Consider the following 21,225-nt stretch of genomic DNA (forward strand, 5'->3'; position numbering starts at 1 on the left):
TTTTTACCTGTCACTTTGGAACATTTGTGTATGTGTTTTGGAAAAATGTCTATTCCATAGATTGTCTTTTCACTTTCTTCATAGTCTTTTCACCTAATGAACAGATGCTTTGGGTATGATGAAGTTCATTTTATCTATTTTTTCTTCTGTTCCTTGTGCATGTGGTGTCATATATAAGAATCCATTTCCAAATTCAACATCATGAAGATTTACCCTTATGTTTTCTTTGACTGATTTTGAGTTAATTTTTGTTTATTGTATGAGGTAGAGTACCAGCTTCTTTTTGTGTGTGTGTATAACCAGATGTCCAAGCACCATTTGTAGCAGAGACTACTCTTTCTACCTTGAAGGATTTGGGCACCTCTTGTTGAAAACCATAGAGGAATGGATTTATTTCTAAATTCTCAATTCCATTTTAGTGATCTAAATGTCTATCCTTATACCAGTATCATACTGGTTTGGGGGTTTGTTTTTAAGGTTAAACATAAATTTCACTCATTTATTTATTACTTTTTTAATTTTTCAATTACAGTTGACATTTAATATTATTTTGTATTTCAGGTGTACAACATAGTGGTTAGATATTTATATAATTTATTAAGTTATCCCTTGATAAGTCTAGTACATACCTGGCACCATATATAATTATTAAAATATTATTGACTATATTCCCTATGCTTTACATTCCTGTCACTATTTTGTATCTACCAATTTGTACTTCTCAATCTCCCTTGCCCTTTTTCACCCAGCGCCCCCCACTCCAAACCTCTCCCATATGGCAACCATCAGTTTATTCTCTGTATTTGAGTCAGTTTCTGTTTTGTTTATTTTGTTGTTTAGATTCCACATATAAGTGAAGCCATGTGGTATTTGTCACGCTCTGCCTGACTTACTTGATGTAACACAATACCCTCTAGGTCCATTCAGTTTTCGCAAATGGCAAGATTTTATTTCTTCTATGGCAAGTAATATTCCATTGTGTATATGTAGGACCTCTTCTCTATCCATTCTTCTATTGATGGACACAAGTTGCTTCCATATCTTGGCTATCGTCAGTAATGCTACAATGAATATAGTGGTCCATATATCTTTTTGAATTAGTGCTTTGGATTTCTTCAGATAAATACCCAGAAGTGGACTTGCTGGGTCATAAGGCAGTTCTATTTAATTTTTGAGGAATTTCTATACTGTTTTCCATAGTAACTGCACCAATTTGCAATCCCATCAACAATGCTCCAGGGTTCCTTTTTCTGTACATCCTCACCAAAACTTATTGTTTGTTGATTTATTGATGATAGCCATTCTGACAAGTGTGAAGTAGTATCTCACTGTGATTTTAATTTACATTTCTCTGGTGATTAGTGGTGTTGAGCATCTTTTTATATGTCTATTGACCATCTGTATGTCCCCTTTGGAGAAATGTCTATCACATCCCCTTCCCATTTCTTAAATTGTTTGTTTTGCTTTGTTTTCTCATTTTGAGTTGTATGAGTTCTTTATAAATTTTGTATATTAACCCCTTATCAAGTGTATCATTGACAAGTATCTTTTCCCAATCAGCAGGTTGTTTTTTTTATTTTGTTAATGGTTTACTTTGCTGTGTGAAAGCTTTTTAGTTTTATTAAATCCCATTTGTTTATTTTTTTGTTTCCATGGCCTGAGGAGATATATTGGTAGGGAGGGGGATTACTATGAACAGTGTCAGAGAGTGTACTGCCTATATTTTCTTTCAGGAGTTTTAAGGTTTTGGGTCTTATATTTAAATATTTTATCCATTTTGAGTTTATTCTTGTATATGGTGTAAGAAAGTGGTCTAATTTCAATTTTTTTACATATGTCTGTCCAGTTTTCTCAACACCATTTATTGAAGAGGCACTCTTTACCTCACTGTATATTTTTTGCCTCCTTTGTCATAGATTAATTGACCAGACAGATGTGGGTTTACTTCTGGACTCTCTATTCTGTACCATTGATCTATGTGTCTATTTTTATACCAGTATATGTTGTTTTGGTTGCTATATCCTTGCAGAAGAGTTTGATATGAGGTAACGTGATACCTACAACGTTGTTTGTCTTTCGAGATTGCTTAGCTATTTGGGACCTTTTGTGGTTCCAAACAATATATTTTAGAATTATTTGATCTAGTTCTGTGAAAAATGCCATTGGTATTTTTTTTTTTGGTCTTTTTTATTTTAAATTTATTGGGGTGACATTGGTTAATAAGATTATACAGGTTTCAAGTGTACATTTCTATGATACTCTGTATATATTGCATTGTGTACCCACCACCCTACACTTTGTGTATGAGATTTCTTTTGTTTATCTTGTTTGTTCATTTGTTGCTTTCAGTTTTATATCCCACATTAGTGAAATCATATGATTTTTAACTTTTTCTGTCTGACAAATTTTGCTTAGCGTGATATTCTCAAGGTCCATCCATGTTGTCACAAATGCCAGTGTTTCATCTTTTCTTATGGCTGAGTAGTATTCCATTGTATATATGTACCACATCTTCTTTATCCAATCATCTACTGAAGGTGGTATCTCATTGTAGTTTTGATTTGCATTTCCCTAATAGCTAGTGAAGTTGAACATCTTTTCATATACCTGTTGGCCATTTGTATGTCTTCTTGGGAAAGTGTCTGTTCAAGTCCTCTGCCCATTTTTTAACTGTATTGTTTGTTTGGTGTTGAGTTGTATGAGTTCTTTACATATTTTTTATTAGAGCTTTTTTTTTTTTTATTACAGTTGACATAAATATCATATTAGTTTTAGGTGTTCATCCCAGTGATTAGACATTATATAACTTACTAAGTGATGATCCCAATAAATCTAACACCCATCTGACAATATACTTAGTTATTAGAAAATTATTGACCATATTCCCTACGCTGTACTTACATCCTCATGACTGTTCTATAACAACCAATTTGTACTTCTTAATCCCTTCACTGTTTTCACCCATCCCCTTAACCCCCTCACATCTAGCAACCATCAAAGTTGCCAGCATCAAAATGCTCTTTACATCTATGAGTCTGTTTCTGTTCTGCTTCTTTGTTTATTTTGTTTTTAGATTTAATTGTTGATAGATATGTATTTATTACCATTTTATTGTTCATATTTTTATCTTTTTTTATTCTTCTTAAAGAAAAACTCTTTAACATTTTAAATAATACTGTTTTGTGGTGATGAACTCCTTTAGCTTTTTCTTGTCTAGGAAGCTCTTTATCTGCTCTTCTATTCTAAATGATAGCTTTGCTGGGTAAAGTAATCTTGGTTGTAGGTTCTTGCTTTTCATCGTTTTGAATATTTCTTGCCAATCCCTTCTGGCCTGCAAGGTTTCTGTTGAGAAATCAGCTGACAGTCATATGGGAGCTCATTGTAGGTAACTAAATGCTTTTCTCTTGCTGTTTTTAAGATTTTCTCTTTGTCTTTAACCTTTTGCATTTTAATTATGATGTGTCTTGCTGTTAGCCTCTTTGGGTTCATCTTGTTTGGGGCTCTCTGTGCTTCCTGGACTTATATGTCTATTTACTTCACCAGGTTAAGAAAGTATTTTGTCATTATTTTTTTAAATAGATTTTCAATGTCTTGCTCTCTCTTTTCTATTTCTGGCACTCCAATGATGTGAATGTTGGTATGCTTGAAGTCCCAGAGGCACCTTACACTCTCCTCATTTTTTAAAGTTCTGTTTTCTTTTTGCTGTTCTGATTGGGTGTCTTTTGCTTCCTTATATTCCAAATTCCTGGTTTGGTTCTCAGCTTTTCTATTCTACTGTTAATTCCCTGTAAATTATACTTCATTTCAGTTAGTGTATCCTTCATTTCTGGCCATTCCTTTTTTATGCTGTTGAGCTTCTCAGTAAGTTCCTTGAGCATCCTTATAACCAGTGTTTTGAACTCTGCATCTAGTAGATTGCGTGTCCCCATTTTGTTTAGTTCTTTTTCTGGAGTTTTGTTCCATTCTTTCATTTGGGATGTGTTTCCTTGTCGCCTCATTTTGGCAGCCTCCCTGTGTTTGTTTCTATGTATTAGGTAGAGCTGCTACGTCTCCTGGGCTTGGTAGAGTGGCCTAATGAAGTAGGTGTTCTGTGGGGTCCAGTGGCACAGCCTCCCCGATCACCCAAGCTGGGTGCTCCAGGTGTGCCCTCACACATATGGGCTGTGTACACCCTCCTCTTGTAGTTGAGCCTTGATTGCTATTGGCATATCAACGTGAGGAATTTACCTCCAGGTAGCTCAGCTGCAAGGATTGACTGTGACCATGAACCACCACCGTTTTACCACCGTGGAGGATCATCTGTGCAGCAGCCCACCCCACAGAGCAGGACTTACTTAAGCAAGGCTCTGGTGCCCGCTGAGTTTGCCCCTTCAGTGTGTTGCTTGTGGAGGTGGTTGGGTAGTAATGCTTTGATGTAGTCTAAAGCTGTCCACTGGGTGTGCTGGCTCGGCAGCCTCCCAGGAGGTACAGGCCAAGGTCAGCCACCACCTGTGTTCTGCCCAGGGCCACCTGGCATGAGCTACAAAGAGATCTGCCAATGGCTGCTACTTGTGCTGGGCTTGGAGGTGCCCTGGAGAGGCCAAGCTGTGAAGCAAGGCCAATTGCTACTAGTGCCAGGCTAGGGGCCACTTAGTGAGAGGTACGGCGCATGCTGAGGCCAGATGCTGCTTATTGAAGAGGTTTTAGGAGAATCTGAAACATGAGTTAAGACAGGCCATTCTTTTTTTTTTTTTTTTTTTTAATATATCTTTATTGATTTCAGAGAGAGGAAAGGAGAGGGAGAGATAGAAACCTCAATGATGAGAGAGTCATTGATTGGCTGCAGCCCGCAACCTGGGCATGTGCCCTGACCAGGAATCAAACCCTGATCTCCTGGATCCTAGGTCGACGCTCTACCGCTGAGCCACGCCCAGCAGGGCAAGACAGGCCATTCTTACAGAAAAGCCACTGGAAACAACTTGGGCGGGCCCAAAATTTCGGTGGTGCAGGGCCTCAGGGAATCACCTGGATGGGGCAAACAGTGTGAGCCAGGTTGATGAAGTATTATATATAGCACCCACCTGCCAGCTCTGTGGGTGGGGGGCTCATCAAAGAAACAATGGCCTCTACCAGTACTTCTTTCTGGGAGAAAGCTTCCCCCACCCCAGCTCATGCCCTGATACCAGACCTTTTCATGCCTGGTACCAGACTATTTTATGTCCTGTATGTCTCTTGTGCATTTCAAGCTGCTGCCCCAGCACTGGAACTCAGAGGGAGTGAGCCCAAGTAAATCAGTGTGCAGGCCCTTTAAAAGAACATGCCTGGGACCCCAGCAGCCCTCCATCTCCTCCAACCTCAATCACCACTGGTTTTTACAGCCAGAAGTTATAGGGACTTCTCCTCTTGGCGCTGGAACCCTGGTATGTGGCTGAGATCCCTTGCTCCTCAGGGGAGACCTCCACAGCTGAGATATTTCTCCTGATTTTTATCTGCTACACATGGGTGTGGGACCAGCCTGTCCCATGTCTTCACCCCTCTTACCAATCTCCATATGGCTTCTTCTTTAAAACTCTAGTTGTAGGAATTCAGCCAGATTTCAGGTGATTCTAAATGATGGTTGTTCCGTAGTTTACTTGTAATTTTGATGTGGTTGTGGGAGGAGGTGAGTACCACATTTACCTACACCGCCATCTTCACTGAACAAATAATGTAAAAATTTAATCTGCTGGCTTTATTCAAAGTAAGTTGAAGTGTTGGTAATCCAGGAAAACATTACAGTTAGATTTAAAAGAATCATCATCATTAACCTGCAGTGCTACAGCTGTATGAAAGAAGGTTCCTTCCCAGCCAAAGATATATCTCAGGGAAAAGAGCCTTTATGTTTTAGAGATTCAATCTGAAATATCTACATATAAAACGATATGGTTTCTAGGATTTGCTTCAAAATCATAAGGAATGAGAATCGTACTTTACCTCTATGCTCTCCCACCCACAATCCATAACCACAGTCTAATTATGGGAAAAATATCAGGCAAGTCCCAATTGAGAAATATTGTGCAAAATAAATAAGCAGTATGCCACAAAACTATCAATGTCATCAAAACCAAGGAAAGTCTAAGAAATTGTCACAGACAAGAGGAGACTAAGGAGATATGACAATTCAATGTAATGTGTGTCCTGGCTAGGATCCTTGCTCCAGAAGCCAAATTCCCCAGGACCCAACCACACTGCACAGGTGCAAAGCTATATTTTGGATATTAACCCCTCATTTAAACTGTTGTCTGCAAATACCATCTTCCATTGGGTTGGTTGCCCTTTTGTTTTGTTGGCAGTTTCTTTTGCTATGCAAAAACTTTTTAGTTTGATGTAGTCCCATTAATTTATTTTTGCCTTTACTTCCCTTGCCTTTGGAGTCAAATTCATAAAATCTTCTCTAAAACTAAGGGTCATAAGCTTAGTACTCATGTTTTCTTCTATGTAGTTTATTGTTTCAGATCTTATATTTAGGTCTTTGATCCATTTTGAGTTAATTTTTGCACATAGAGACAAACTATAGTCTAGTTTCATTCTTTTACATGTGGTCAATTTTCCCAGCACCATTTATTGAAGAGGCTTTCTTTTCTCCATTGTATATTTTTGACTCCTTTGTCAAAAATTATTTGTTCATATACATGTGGGTTTATTTCTGGGCTCTCAATTATGTTCCATTGGTCTGTATATCTGTTTTTCTGTGAATACCATGCTGTTTTTATTGTCATCGCCTTGTAGTATTATTTTACTTAGGCAGTGTGATATCTTCGGTTTTATTCTTTTTTTTTTTCTTTCAGGATTGATTCAGTTATTTACGGTCTATTGTAGTTTCATACAAACTGATGATTTTTTTTCTATTTCTTTAAAAAATGTCATTGGGGTTTTGATGGGGATTGCATTAAATCTGTATATTACTTTGGGTAATATGAACATTTTAACTATGTTGATTCTTCCAACCCATGAACATAGAATATTTTTATATTTATTGTGTTTTTTTCAATCTCTTTTAATAATACTTTGTAGTTTTCAGTATATAGGTCCTTCAAATCCTTTGTTAAGTTTCTTTGTAAGTATTTTATTCCTTTTGTTGCAGAAGGATTTTTTTATTTCATTTATTTTTGTGGAAGTTTTTGATGGTTGTTTCAATTTCCTCACTGTTTATCAGTCTATTTAGATTTTCCAGTTCTTCACGATTCAGTCTAGGAAGGTTACATATTTCTAGGAACTTATCTGTTTCTTCTAGATTATTGAATTTGGTCATATATTGTCTTTCATAGTATTCTAGTATAACCCTTTGTATTTCTGTGGTATCTGTGGTAACTTCTCTTTCATTGCTGATTTTGTTTATTTGAATCTTTTCTCTTTTTTCACTAGTGGGCTTTTTATTTGGAGAAGTTTTTTATTAATGTTTCAATCTATTTACCTGTTATAGGTCTATTACAGTTTTCTATATCTTATTCAGTTTGGGTACTTTGTATGTCTCTAGGAATTTCTCCATTTTGTCTAGGTTATCTAACTGGTTGTTGAATAGTTGCTCATGATATTCTCTTACAATCCTTTGTAAATCCACATGATATATATGCCATTATTATGTATACAAATATTGTGTTATACTATTATCATGTTTACTAAATAATACCATTATATATAAGTAATATATATTATATAATATATAAATATATAATACATTTATATAATATAGAAAGTATATATAATAGGGCATTATAGCAACCATTGCAGTTTCAATTACTAATCTAATGCCCTTATATAACTCCCACAATTCAAAGAACTGTCCCTGAAGGTGACGAAGAAAGGACAAAAGAATGTCACCTTAAATGTTAATCAGGCGAAGATGCTGCTGGACTGGGATACAGTACAGGAATCTGGTGACTCAGGTAAGGCTAAGATGGGGAGAAGTTCACTGAGGTTTCACAGTGGGACAAGATACCCAAAGTTGGGGCAAATGGAGAATTACAGTTTAAAGGAAAAGTGTGGGCTATGGTGGGCCCAAAAGGAAAGAGTCTACCTGAAGAAGAGGTTGTGTTGGGCACTCCAAGAAGTCAATCATGGCCTTGTCCTACAGTTTCTTCTGTGGTGGGCCTTTTCTCCATGCCTGGGATTCGCAAGTTGCTGTCTGAGGCCTCCCTAGTCCTGGAAACTGCAGTTCTGCATGAGACACACAAGGGCTTGTTGCAGGAAGTCTCCCCCTTCCTGCTCTCAGATGTCATCTCCGTCTTTGTGAGCAGTAACAACACCCAGAACCTAAGCTCCCCAGTCACCTTCATCTTCAACCATGTGAGTCCTGGTAGTATGGGGCTGTAGGTGTAAAATGAGCCTGAGTACTAGGCATAGACTTGGGGTTCAGGGGGCTCCCCATGGGTGCATCATTTCCCCAGGAAAGCTCATCACAAGTAGGATTTGGGTCAGCATTTCTGAGCACCAGAACCACCAGCTCATACCTGTGCTCTTTTCCTATAGTCAGTGACTCCCGGGCCAAGGCAAAAGGTGTACTGTGTCTTCTGGGAGCATGGCCAAGATGGAAGTGGTCATTGGTCCACCAAAGGCTGCTGGATGGTGGGCACCAGAGACACCAGCACCACCTGCCAATGTACCCACCTCAGCAGCTTTGCCGTCCTCATGGCCCACTATGAGGTGCAGGTGAGAGCCCTAAGAGGGGATGAATTCAATGTCTACTGCTGTGTAATAAATTCCCTACAAATGTAGTATCTTAAAAACACACACACAGGGTGGAGGGAATCAATGGGGGGAAAAGGGGACATCTGTAATACTTTCAACAATACAAAACACACACACACACAAATTTGTTATCCTGCGGAATCCTCATGTCAGCAATCTCTTATGGCATACCTGGGTTGTCTACTCAGGGTCTCATGTGGCTAAAATGACTGTGTCAGCCAGGCCTGTAATCTCATCTGAGTCTTGCAGTTCTCCTCTAAGCTCCCTGGCTTAGAATTCAGTTCCTTGCACTTGTGGGACTGGTTTCTCACTTTCTTACTAGCTGGCAGTGGGGGAGCACACTCAGCTCCTAGGGACTACCTGCATTTATTCTCATGTAGCCCTCTCATAGGCCTTCTCACAGTGTGTCAGTATTGCTAACTGGAGGCCAGCAGGAGAATCTCCCTCACATTAAAACACCCTCAAACTTTGAATCATTTGCTCCAAGAACCTTGATCGGTTAAGGGCTCATCTGATTAAGTCTGACCCATACAAGAGAAACTCCCTGTCTTCAAGTGAGTTCATTGTAGACCTGCAAAATGCCTTCACAGGAGCACCTAGATGGCATTTGACTGAAAACCTGGAAGTAGTTATATGTACACATGCCAGTGGGGTCATGGTTGCCAAACTAGAACTCTGCCCACCAAGGGGGTCTTCAGGACAGGGGTAATCAGGGGCTTCATAAAGGAAGATTTGATGATGGCAGAGTTCAGAGGGGACCGGGGATCCAATGAGTACAGGCAAATCAGTAGCCGTGTGTGCCTCCTCCCCTGTCCAGTTGAACTGGTTACTTCTCTGGTTCACCAAAACCAGAAACTTGCACAAATAACTTCAGGTAATGAGGCATTTACTGAAATAAATGTGGCACCTGCATGAAAATAACCATGAAAAGGATAATAGCCAAATGGCCAGATCTCACAGAAGCCTCCAGAATTGTGAACGACACTCCACGACCATATTTCCGCCGGCCACATCGCTAGATAACACAATATTCATACTTTTATTTACATGCTGCTTTACATTTATTGAAGACTTTAAATATTTGCATTTCAAATTTAAACAGAATGAGAGAGGAACATTGATGATTCATCTCACCCCTAACCCCAGACACCTAGTTCCTCGTGCTTCAACCAACCAAAGTTGTTAGTTTCTCCTTCACTTTTCTATGGATATTTTATACATACAGGGTCAGGCAAAAGTAGGTTTACAGTTGTTTGTATGGAAAATAATACAATAATTAATAAATAATAATGCAAGAATAAACTCTGTGTTTTTCATACTCACAACTGTAAACCTACTTTTGCCCCACCCTGTATAAAAATAATGCATATATTTGCTCTTTGGTCTTCCTCTTTTCAAAGACTTAGTGGAGTGTTGTTTTTTTCACTGTTGTGCAAATCATGTTTTATTTATTACATCTAAGAGAATTTTCTATTCCAGCTTACAAAAAGACACTTCATTATTTTTACTGCCACAAGCATTTCATTTTGTGAATCCGCCATAAATTACACATCAAGGCTTCTTGTAGTGGGGTTTTGTTTTGATCATTTGCTAATAAATAATATTGCAATTGCTTACACACACTTCATTCTTCTCACATGATAAACCTATAAGCTTAGTCATACCCAAAAATCTAAAAGGAAATAAACCCTATGCCCTGGCCAGTGTGGCTCAGTTGGTTGGGCATCATCCAGTCCACCAAAAGATTGCCAGTTTGATTCCTGGTCAGGGCACATGCCCGAGTTGTGGCTCCATCCCTGGTGGGGGGCATGCAAGAGGCAACCCATCAGTGTTTCTCTATCACTCTTTCCCTTCCTCTATCTCTAAAAATCAATAAAAATATTTTTAAATAAATAAACCCTCTGAGTTCCAGAACTTGGTCTTGAGTAAGGTCTCTTCTATCCCTCAATTCTTCTTTTTTTTTTTTTAAAATATATCTTTATTGATTTCAGAGAGAGGAAAGGAGAGGGAGAGAGAGAGATAGAAACATCAATGATGAGAGAGTCATTGATCGGCTGCAGCCCACAACCCAGGCATGTGCACTGACCGGGAATCGAACCCCGATCGCCTGGATCGTAGGTCGACGCTCAACCGCTGAGCCACACCCGACCGGGCTATCCCTCAATTCTTCCAGGGTCTGAATTAATCAGTTCAGAGCCCCATAAAATTCTAACATTACCCACAAACATCATAAATTTAGGTGGCGCCTCCATTCCTGATTTTGTTACACTGAAAAATAAAACTAAATGTGGTGGAGGGGTCATTAACCCAGCCCAGGAAAGTATGAGTGCTTTCTCCTCTTTGCTGGGTCCCAGAAGACGGATCCTGCCCTGACTGTGATCACCCACATGGGACTGAGCCTCTCTCTGCTGTGCCTCTTCCTGGCGGCTCTCACCTTCCTGCTATGCAAAGCCATCCAGAATATTAGCACCTCACTCCATCTGCAGCTCTCACTCTGCCTCTTCCTGGCCCACCTGCTCTTCCTCACGGCCATCGACAGAACTGAGCACAAGGTACTGACACTGTCCCAAAGGACCCCACCCTGCCCAAGGGGGTTTGGAGTTCGTGGGGCCATGCTGCATTGAACATCTTAATATAGGGTATTCAAAAAAAAAATGTATATACTCTTAGCTGATAGCTGAATTGATGTTTCCTCCTTTTCAGATTTAACCCATTTGAATTAATGATTATTCAAAGTGTTTATACATTTTGGGGGGACATCCTGTATAATGGCCTTGGGTTTGGGAATGTTAGAGGGATGAGTAGCCAATTTCACATTCACTGACCCAATGAGAAGACACACCCTTTTTTGACATTTCCTTCAAATACCTCAGAGTTCCCCCAAATGGCAAGGTATAGGAGAGGTCCTGGGGCCACACTTCTCCCTGACAATCCCACCTGGTGACTCTCTCCTCCCTTAGGTGCTGTGCTCCATCATCGCGGGTGCCTTACACTATCTCTACCTGGCCTCCTTCACCTGGATATTGCTGGAGGGCCTGAACCTCTTCCTCACCGCACGCAACTTGATGGTGGTCAACTACTCTAGCGTGAGCAGGTTCATGAAGAAGTTCATGTTCCCTGTGGGCTACGGAATCCCGGCTGTGATTGTGGCCATTTCTGCAGCTTCCAGGCCTCACCTTTATGGAACACCTGTCCGGTAAATTAAAGTTCCCATTGTTCTTATCTTCTCCACATGACCATGGTCAGCACCAATAACCAATGCAGCACTTTAATTTCACTAGAATGTGATAAGTATAGAAAAACAGTAATCACCCAAAGACGTCTTCCTGGTTCCATGATTGTATTCCTTGCTTGAAGTGACTGTTTTTAAGAACTTAAAATATCATTGTTTCAAATGTTAATTATATACAGGTAGTATGTTAATAATTAATATTACTATAATATTAATTATGTATTATATTAATAACCTACACTATTATAATAATGAAACATTAACAATCATAAATATATAGTTAAAATAAATAAGCTGACTTTTCATCTTTTAGATTTAATTATTTTATTTTTTAAAATTTATCTTTAGTGTTGAAAGCATTGCAGATGTCCCCCTTTTTTCCCCCTCCGCTCCACTCCTGCCCCCTCCCTAGGTCTTCACCACACTATTGTCTGTCCATGGGTTATGCATATATGCATATAAGGTCTTTGGTTATTTTAAATATTAACTCTATATTATATTAATGACTGTATTACATTAAAAACTATGATACACAATATTAATCTCATCTTATATATAAGTAAATTTATGTTAATATAATATTCATTGCATTAATTGAGGGGACTATTATAAATCTTCTAGAAAGCAAAATGGAAATGAAGGGATGGCATTGGTTGGTGCAACCTATTCTCTCCTTAATTTTTGTTAAAAAGGGGGGAGAATTTAGATGATGAAATCATGATGACCAGAGCTAAGATTTAGAAATCACTTTTGACATGCAATCATTGTTCTCAGTATTTTTCATGTATCAGCTCAAGTCATCCTCCCAACAACCCACTGAGGTAGAAACTGGTATTATATGAGTTTTACAGATGAGGAAACTGAGGTGCAGAGATTGCTGACATGGTCCAAATCACACAGCTGGTTAGTGGCAGAGCTGGGATCAAATACAGAAAATCTGGCATTTACAACATTATCAACTCCTATGTTGATAAAATTAATGTTCACTGACATCAGAGTAGCCCTGGTCAGCTGGCCTTCCTGTATAGCTTGCATAAAAGTCAGCAAACTTTATCTGTAAAGGGCCACATAGTAAATATTGCAGCTTTGTGGACCATGTGGTCCCTACTGCCACTACTCACCTCTGTCCTTGTAGCACAAGAGCTGCCGTAGACAACATACAGGAGAATGAGTGTAACTGTGTTCCAGTAAAACACATTTACAAAATCAGGTGGTGACACCATCGGACCCATAGGGTGAAGTTTACCAACACTGTCTTAGTAGTGTAGGCTTTGAGTCTTCTGGTGGATCCATCTAACTCCACGGTCCTCACACCTCCCAACTCATTCACAAATATCTCACATGGGATCATTTCCAATTCTATCATTTCTATCAGTGTGGCCTTGAGTTACTATGTTTCCTTAAGCATCAGATGCCAACCTGTAATCACTAGAGTCTCAATGTTGTCATGAAGAATAAATTATTTAATGCATATGAGTCTGAGTTAGTACTGTGTCAGGTTATTGTTATCTTTTTTACTATCATCTTGCACATCCCAAATTTTTTCACCTTGTCTACCCTGCTCATCCTTCATATCTCAGAATAAACACAATTCTCTCAGGGAACCCTTCCCAACTACCTGAATCTCCTATACACTAGCCTAGGCAATCAACCCAGCTACATGTTCTCATAGCTCCTCACAATTGATCATAAAGCTCATCATCTTGATTGTTTTTGTTGTCTAATTGGTCACCTTCCCACCCAGCTGGGGCCTGCCTGAGGACTGGGGCCTGCCTGAGGACTGAGGCCAGATCTCAATTGCAGTTGGGTCTTCAGGTCTAGCAGCGGTCCTGATACAGAGGAGACACAACATTTGTCCAATAAACCATAAATTAATTTACTGATTGATATTTGTCTTTTCATTTTAAGATGTATATTTTTTTCTGCCAGCATGTCTGGGGGTTAGGACTCAAAAGACCTTCTTAAAAGAAATGTGTCTGTTTTTAAAACCACGTTATTGTGGTATGATTGATTTATATAATGCTGTACACCATTAATGTATATAACCTGATGAGTCTGAACATAAGTATACAACCAGGACATACACATCAAAGGCATACACAAAGCTATGTGTATAAGATCTATAGAGCATAGTGCCTATAATTAACACTATTGTATTGTATACTTAAATTTTACTAAGAGGGTAGATTTTAGCTTAAAGGTTCTTACCAAAAAAAGTAACAATATTAGCCATAGGAGACAGAAGAAACTATGGGTGGTGAGGATATGTTTATCGATTCTTTATCCACACAGGCAAATAGATTCTTCAGTTTCTTTCCATCTCTCTTAGATGCTGGCTCCACACAGACAACGGATTTATATGGGCCTTCCTTGGCCCCGTCTGCGCCATCATCTCTGTGAGTAAAGGATGACATCAGAGCATCCTTCCTGCCCAGCTGAGGGTCAATCAAAGAGCAGGTGTATAAGGAGGGGTTCAGGCAGAGTGAGCAATCATTACAGGACTGAGGAGGCTTACAGGAGGCAAAATTTCTGTTTTAAAACCAGGATAAAGGGGTTTCCTGAGACATCAGATTTTCAGTACTAAAATGTGGACATTGCCATGTAACCTAGAACAAGTTGGTCACCCCTGTTACAGGACAAGCGTGAGCCTGAGTTACTGGATATTTGTCTCTTCTTCTGTGACTGTTATGAAATATGAAAGCTTCTTATCTACTGGGTTAGGTGTTAGATGAGCTAGGAAGAAGGTATAGATATGGCATGTATTCAATATGCTTTGTGGGGTTTCTGCAGATTAACTTGGCTTTCTTTCTGATGACCTTCTGGATTCTGAAAAACAAGCTCTCCTCACTCAACAGGGATGTGTCCACCCTCCAGAACACGAGGTGAGGGGGATCAGAGGTGCACACCACCCCATACAAAGCGTGGTCTGGGAGCAATGCCCTATGGTTCCAAGCTCCTGATGTCCTTTCACGGGGATTCTGAGGGGTCAGGAGGAGAGAGGTGCAGCCACCTTCTCTGGAAACCAGCTTAGGTATGGCGGTTTGCTGCTGAAACCCAAGCCAAAAATATTTTGTTTCTCCATACTCCAGCGTGAAATTACCTCAGCTACAGAGAGAATTGACTTTGTTCTGTTAAACATGGATTACTTCCATGGCCCTATCAAAAAGCTCTCAGAACATTTTCATCTTTATAAAACACTTAGGAAATCACATAACTGTTCCCAGAACCCAGCATGCACATTCATGCCCACACCTTCATGGATACTCTTCCCTCTGCCCTCTCTACTCCTACACCTGGTGAAATCAGGTTCTTTATCCACGTATCACATCTTCTGAAAGGTTAGGGATGTCCTTTGCTTTCCTAAACTTTGCACAGAATGAATGGCCTCTATTCTAGGCAAAGCATGCTCACAGTCAGCTCGTGGAGAAGATAGGAGTGGTACTGGATGGACCCAGGCAGAGGTGCCTCACATGTAACAAATATTATAAGTGACCATTTGTTTTAGTCTTTCCATGAAACTTTAAGGTCTGTAAAAGCATAAATTATCTTTGTTATTTTTAATATCCAAGACCCAGCACAGAGTCAGGTACACAGAATGTCTTCAGGAATGTCAGTTGAATGAAATTAGGGACATTCATGAAACATCATGATCTTTTTGAAATCCACATTATGAATTATCACTATACTTCAGTCCAAGTCAAAACGTCATGAGAAACCCTGATAGCATTTCTGTTTCGAGGATCATTGAGAGTAATTATCAAAGTTGATCACAACTCAGTCATACGCATGCATGGGGTGGAGATGAGGATGACCTTAATTCTGTTGCTCGGGTGCACCATGTGCCTCTCTTCTCCTCCTACCAAGGATGCTGACATTTAAAGCAATGGCTCAGCTCTTCATCTTGGGCTGCACATGGTGTCTGGGAATCCTACAGGTGGGCCCAGCTGCTCACGCCATGGCCTATCTCTTCACCATCATCAACAGCCTGCAGGGTGTCTTCATCTTCCTGGTGTACTGTCTCCTCAGCCAGCAGGTACCACTGTCCAACTCCCACCCAGGACTTTCCACTCTTACTCCTCTCAGTGAGCTGACTCAGAGCATGATTCGCCTCTGTAGGTCCAGGAGCAATACAGGAAATGGTTGAAAGGGGTCAAGGAAACCAAAGCCAACTCTGAGAAGTACACCCTCTCCAGCAGGGCCATGTCTGAAGTCTCCAAACACAATGAGGTAAGATCACATATTGCTCCCAGAGCACCTCACTAACTGATCCACTTGAGTAGCTACTGCCCCATCACACTGGACTACCTGGGTATATAGCAGGTGATGCCCTCAGATGGCTCACACTGGGTTTACTTGTGCCCTCACCCCAAGGCACTTCCATGTCAAAAATGGAACTGTTTCTGTACTTTCATTCACAGTGTTGATGTGATCACCTTGACCCTCGCCCATGATTATCCTCTCATTCCCCACGTGTGTAGAGCACCCACTTTGTGAGACATGGTGCATGTGGTTTTTAATTTTACTTAGTGAGAAGATACAAAACACTTCCTCATAAGCAGAAAGAGAAGCAATGGTCAGCTCAACAAGCAGGAGCTAATGACCTGAAGCTGTGATGCTCAGACTTCACCGTCACAGCACCGTCCTTTATCCCAAGTCATTCCACACTACCCTCTATATAAAAAACAAATACATGGTACATATAGTCATAAAAGTTAGTGAAATAAGTGGTAGGTTGGATTTGAGACTTTCCTTAAGAGTCTACAACTGTCCCTCATATTTTCAACACATACAAATAGTGCAAAACCAAGGAGAATCACAGAGAGCTGAGGAGAGACCCAGGCAATGGCAATGAACATTATGAACATTTGTACCTTCTGTTTTACAAAATCTTATCTCATGCTTTTTGTTCACACATTCTTCACATCAGCACTTGGAGCTAAGTATCATTATGTTCCCATTTGGTAGGTAAAGAAAGTGAGGCTCATGGGGCCTATATGAATTGTGCAAGGTTTTCAGACAATTCACTTTTTCTCCCAACTTTCATGGACCCACCACACTGCCTGCCAAGCTTTATACATATTTTTCATCCACTTGTTTGTCCAACCCTCTACAACCGATCCTTCCAAAATTCTCCATCCTCAAAAATCTCATTCTTCTCTTTCCATTCTAGCAGGTGTTTCTGCCAGTTTCTTCCACAGAAAATCAAGTCAGCAGCATGAAACAAGGTCAACTTTGTGCTCTCAAAACCACCAGGCATTTGACATCTGGTTCATTCTCTCCTCCTTCCATCTTCTTGCAACAGACAAAATGTGCTTCTGACTTTTTAAGGCTAATCCTTCTATTGCATTTTTGTTCCCAACCCTCTTGACTGTTCCATAACTTTACATTACTGCTCATACATACTCTCTCTGAACCTTGTACAGTCTCACCTTTTCAACAGCATCCTTTCTGCCTTCATTGCAACATGCTAAATCTCTGTCATACTAAAAAGTATTAAAGTTATACATTTGGTCCCTCCCTCTACTTCCTCACACACGCAAAACTGTTTTGTGCCTGTATCATTCCACCAAAACAACTCTTTCTTAAGTCTCCAGTGACCTTCATATCACTGGATGAAATAAGTATTTTTTGGTCCTCTTAGTATTATTGGGTGTTTTTGTTACTGCCCCCATCATGAAACTTCTCTTTTGTCCTAGCTCCTATATCTCAACATCCCTGGCATTATTAATTTTCTGGCTGAGCTTTCTTCATCTTCTTTAGATTTCATTTACTCTATCTAGCTTTGTTCTAGAAATACTTCCATTATTACATTATACCCTCTCATAGACAATCTTGTCTACAGGGATTCAATGATAATGAGCCATGCACAAGGAAATGATGGCCAAATATTTTTCTAGCTCTAAATTATCTATGAGCCCCAGAATACTATTTCCAATTGCCTACTTGACACCTCTACTTAAATGAAGCAGCCCGACATGGCCAAGTTGGAGTTTCTCCATTCATCTCACTGCACCAGTCAGGACCTGGAAAATCTTTAACATTCTCCTCTTCCCTACCCTGTTCTACCCCAAACCAATCCATTGCTAAATCATTCTAATATTTCCTCCACAGTACTCACACGTCTGTCTTGTTAACACTGTGTCCATCACCTCCTCCCTAAATCCAGCTGTCATCTTCCTTTGGCTATACTGCAGTATCCCCCTAACTGGTCTTTCTTATCTACTCTTCTCTCTCCTGCAACAGTTGATCACATAAAACTCAGTTATCTTCTTAAAACAAAAATTTGATATGTCACCTTGAATAAAAATCCCCCAAATGGTTCCCCAATTCTACTAGAAACAAGACCAAAATATATAAGGTTTCCAATTTGCCCCACATCCTCATGAAAATTTGTTTTTTGGTTTTGCCTTTTTAAATCCTCATCTGAGAATATGATTTTATTGATTTTAGAGAGAGGGAAAGGGAGAGGGAGACAGAAACATCAGTGTGAGAGAGAAACATCAATCCCATATGTGCCCCAGCTGGGGATTGAACCCACAACCTGGGTATGTGCCCTGACTGGGAATCGAACCCTAGACCCTTCAGTGCACAGAATGATGCTCCAACCAACTGAGCCACACCGGCCAGGACTAGTTTTTTATATTTCAGTGGGTGTAAAGTGCTCTTTCATTAGGTTTTTGAATGTTTAATGTTGAGCATCTTTTCACGTGGTTGTTAGGCTTTTGTGTATCTTCTTTGGGGAAATATCTATTCAAACTCTCTTGCCATTTTTAATTCAGTCATTTAGCTTTTATTGGTAAGTTGTAAAAATTCCACGTATGTTCTAGGCACAAGTCCCTTGTCAGACATGATTTTCAAATTTCTTCTCCCATTCTGTTGTCTAATTTATCACACTCTTGATAGTGTCCATTGACACACACATTTTTTAAATTTTGGCAAAGTCAAACTTATCTATTTTTTTTGTTTACTTGTGCTTTTGAGTATCATAATTTTAAAAAGAATTGCCTACCGCCTGTAAGATTTATACATGTTTTCTTTCAAAACATTTATAGCTTTAGTTATTACATTTAGGTATATGATTTATTTGGAATTAATTTCTTAAATGGTTTGAGGTTTTTACTATAGTGTGAGATGCACATTCTTTTATATGTGGATATCCAGTTGACCTGTCATCATTTACTGAAAAGATTGTTCTTTCCATGAATGAATTGTCCTGACATACTAGTCAAAATTAATTCACAATAAATATAAGGTTTCATTTTGGGATATTTAACTCTCTTCCATCATCTATCTTGATTTCTATACTTTGTAGCAAGTTTGAAATTGGGGAATTGAGTCTACAAATTTGTTCTTTTTCAAGATTGTTTCAGCTGTTCTGGACCCTTTGAAGTCCCATATAAATTTTAAGATGTGCTTGTCAATTTCTAAGAAAAATTTAACTGAGATACTGATAAGGATTGTGTTGAATCTGTAGATCAATATGGAGGTACTGTAATCTTAACTATATTAAGTCTTCTTCTGATCCATAAACATGCAATATTTTCCCATTTCTTTAGGTTGACTTCTTTTGACAATTTTTCAGTTTTCAGAGTACAAGTCTTGCACTTTTTAATACAGTATCATTTTTACCTTTTCCTTCTCAGGAAAATTAAATTAACAACTAAACCAGATGATCCTGTCTCCTGGAAAATGAGGAAAACACTGAACTGTCATCCTTTGGGCAGAGTACAGAAAATACTTTTTTATGTTTGTTACACATAAGTCTTCATGGCACCATTGTGGGAGAAAGTATGCAGGAAATGTTTGACCTTCAGTTGCTGGAGAATTGGGGTTTTCTGGTCGACATAGCATACTCAGCTCAATCCCAGCACAGTCAAGGAACTCTGACCCAATTCCTCAGTTGTCTAGGTGAAGCCCTCCACTTCAACCTGTTTATCTACAAAAATATTCCTCAAGTTCAATATGTATAACAAGGAACAGCATCCTCAAAGATCTTTCTTATAATGACATAAAAGAGTAAAGTAATGTTCAGCCAAACACCTGTATTGGTCTCCTGCCTATATGCCTCGACTTCTTCACTCTTCATTTCTAAAGACTTACTACTTTTTCATTTAAAAATATTTCTCTTACCAGGTGCTGCACACAGATCAAGTCAGACCCAGTTTTACAACTTATATGTAAAAACAAAAATGTTAGAGTAAAATCAGTAGAGTCTCTACATCCTTACATTTTACAAACTGAGCTGTGGAAAAGGTGTATATTGCTAAAGTACACATGTAAGTTGTATTTATACATATTACTTCATCTAGGCAAAATCCAATTCCAGAGCAATTTCACCTGAAGGAAATTCCTTGTGGGTTTCCACAGACTACATTTGTATAATTTGAACATCATGGAAAATGACTGTAAATGGTTTTAACATTAAAAACTTCCATGAGTCCATAGTGGTGATACCTAAAAATATCAGCCAATAACTGTAAAAGACAAGATAAAATTAGAAAATCATGATTTTTCAGTATCGAGTAAATGGCCACTAAAACTCAATGTGAAACGCTGTTGGAGAACAGGCTGGTCCCACAGTGCAAAAAAAAATAAAAAATCACCTCATAGATTACTGATTAATTACAAGGACCAAAGTGCACATTTACAGTAGGGAGATATAACAGTCACCATCTGACCTTAATGATCAGCTTAACATTGTCAATGGTGGGCAACCTAACATTATGTATCTCCTGATAAAATATGAATTTACAACATCGCATGTATGGTAAATAAATAATTATTCACAAATCAGTCTAACCTAAATCTAATCCAGCATTTAAACCAAGGGTTGGAAAACTATAGAACATTCAAGGAAGAAAAGAGAAAGATACAAACAAGTGGAAGCATATACCGTGTTCATGGAGTGGAATAATTAACATCGTTAAAATGTCCATTCTACCTAAAGCAATATATAGATTCAATGCAATTCCTATTAAAATACCAATGTTATATTTCACAGCACTAGAAAAAAATATTCCAAGACTGTATATGGAACTGAAAAGACCCCAAATAGCTGCAGCAATCTTGAGAAAGAGCAAAGTTGGAGGTATCACAACACCTAATAGCAAACTATACTACAAAACATTGTAATCAAAACAGCCTGGTACTGGCACAACAACAACAACAGGCATATAGATCAATGAAACAGAACAGAGACCCCAGAAATCAACCCACAACTTTATGGTCAATTAATATTTGACAACAAAGGCAAGAACATACATTGGAGTACAGACAGTCTCTTCAAT

General features: G+C 39.1%; 1 protein-coding gene across 1 annotated transcript in view; it reads left to right on the top strand.

Moving 5' to 3' along the window:
• Positions 1-19,970, top strand: part of ADGRE2 (adhesion G protein-coupled receptor E2) — a gene marked incomplete at its 5' end in the record, with an annotated part of 43,221 nt that extends 23,251 nt beyond the window's left edge. The window contains 10 exons of the mRNA XM_081135468.1: positions 7,797-7,904; positions 8,093-8,304; positions 8,488-8,667; positions 11,061-11,258; positions 11,667-11,902; positions 14,268-14,334; positions 14,729-14,820; positions 15,803-15,971; positions 16,055-16,165; positions 19,582-19,970. Coding sequence (XP_080991594.1) covers positions 7,797-7,904; positions 8,093-8,304; positions 8,488-8,667; positions 11,061-11,258; positions 11,667-11,902; positions 14,268-14,334; positions 14,729-14,820; positions 15,803-15,971; positions 16,055-16,165; positions 19,582-19,590 — 1,382 coding nt within the window. The 3' untranslated portion in view covers positions 19,591-19,970. The remainder of the gene's footprint in view (positions 1-7,796; positions 7,905-8,092; positions 8,305-8,487; positions 8,668-11,060; positions 11,259-11,666; positions 11,903-14,267; positions 14,335-14,728; positions 14,821-15,802; positions 15,972-16,054; positions 16,166-19,581) is intronic.
• Between the last annotated feature and the right edge of the window lie 1,255 nt (positions 19,971-21,225).

This window comes from Miniopterus schreibersii, assembly GCF_964146895.1.
Source record: "Miniopterus schreibersii genome assembly, chromosome: 4".
NCBI lineage: Eukaryota > Metazoa > Chordata > Mammalia > Chiroptera > Miniopteridae > Miniopterus > Miniopterus schreibersii.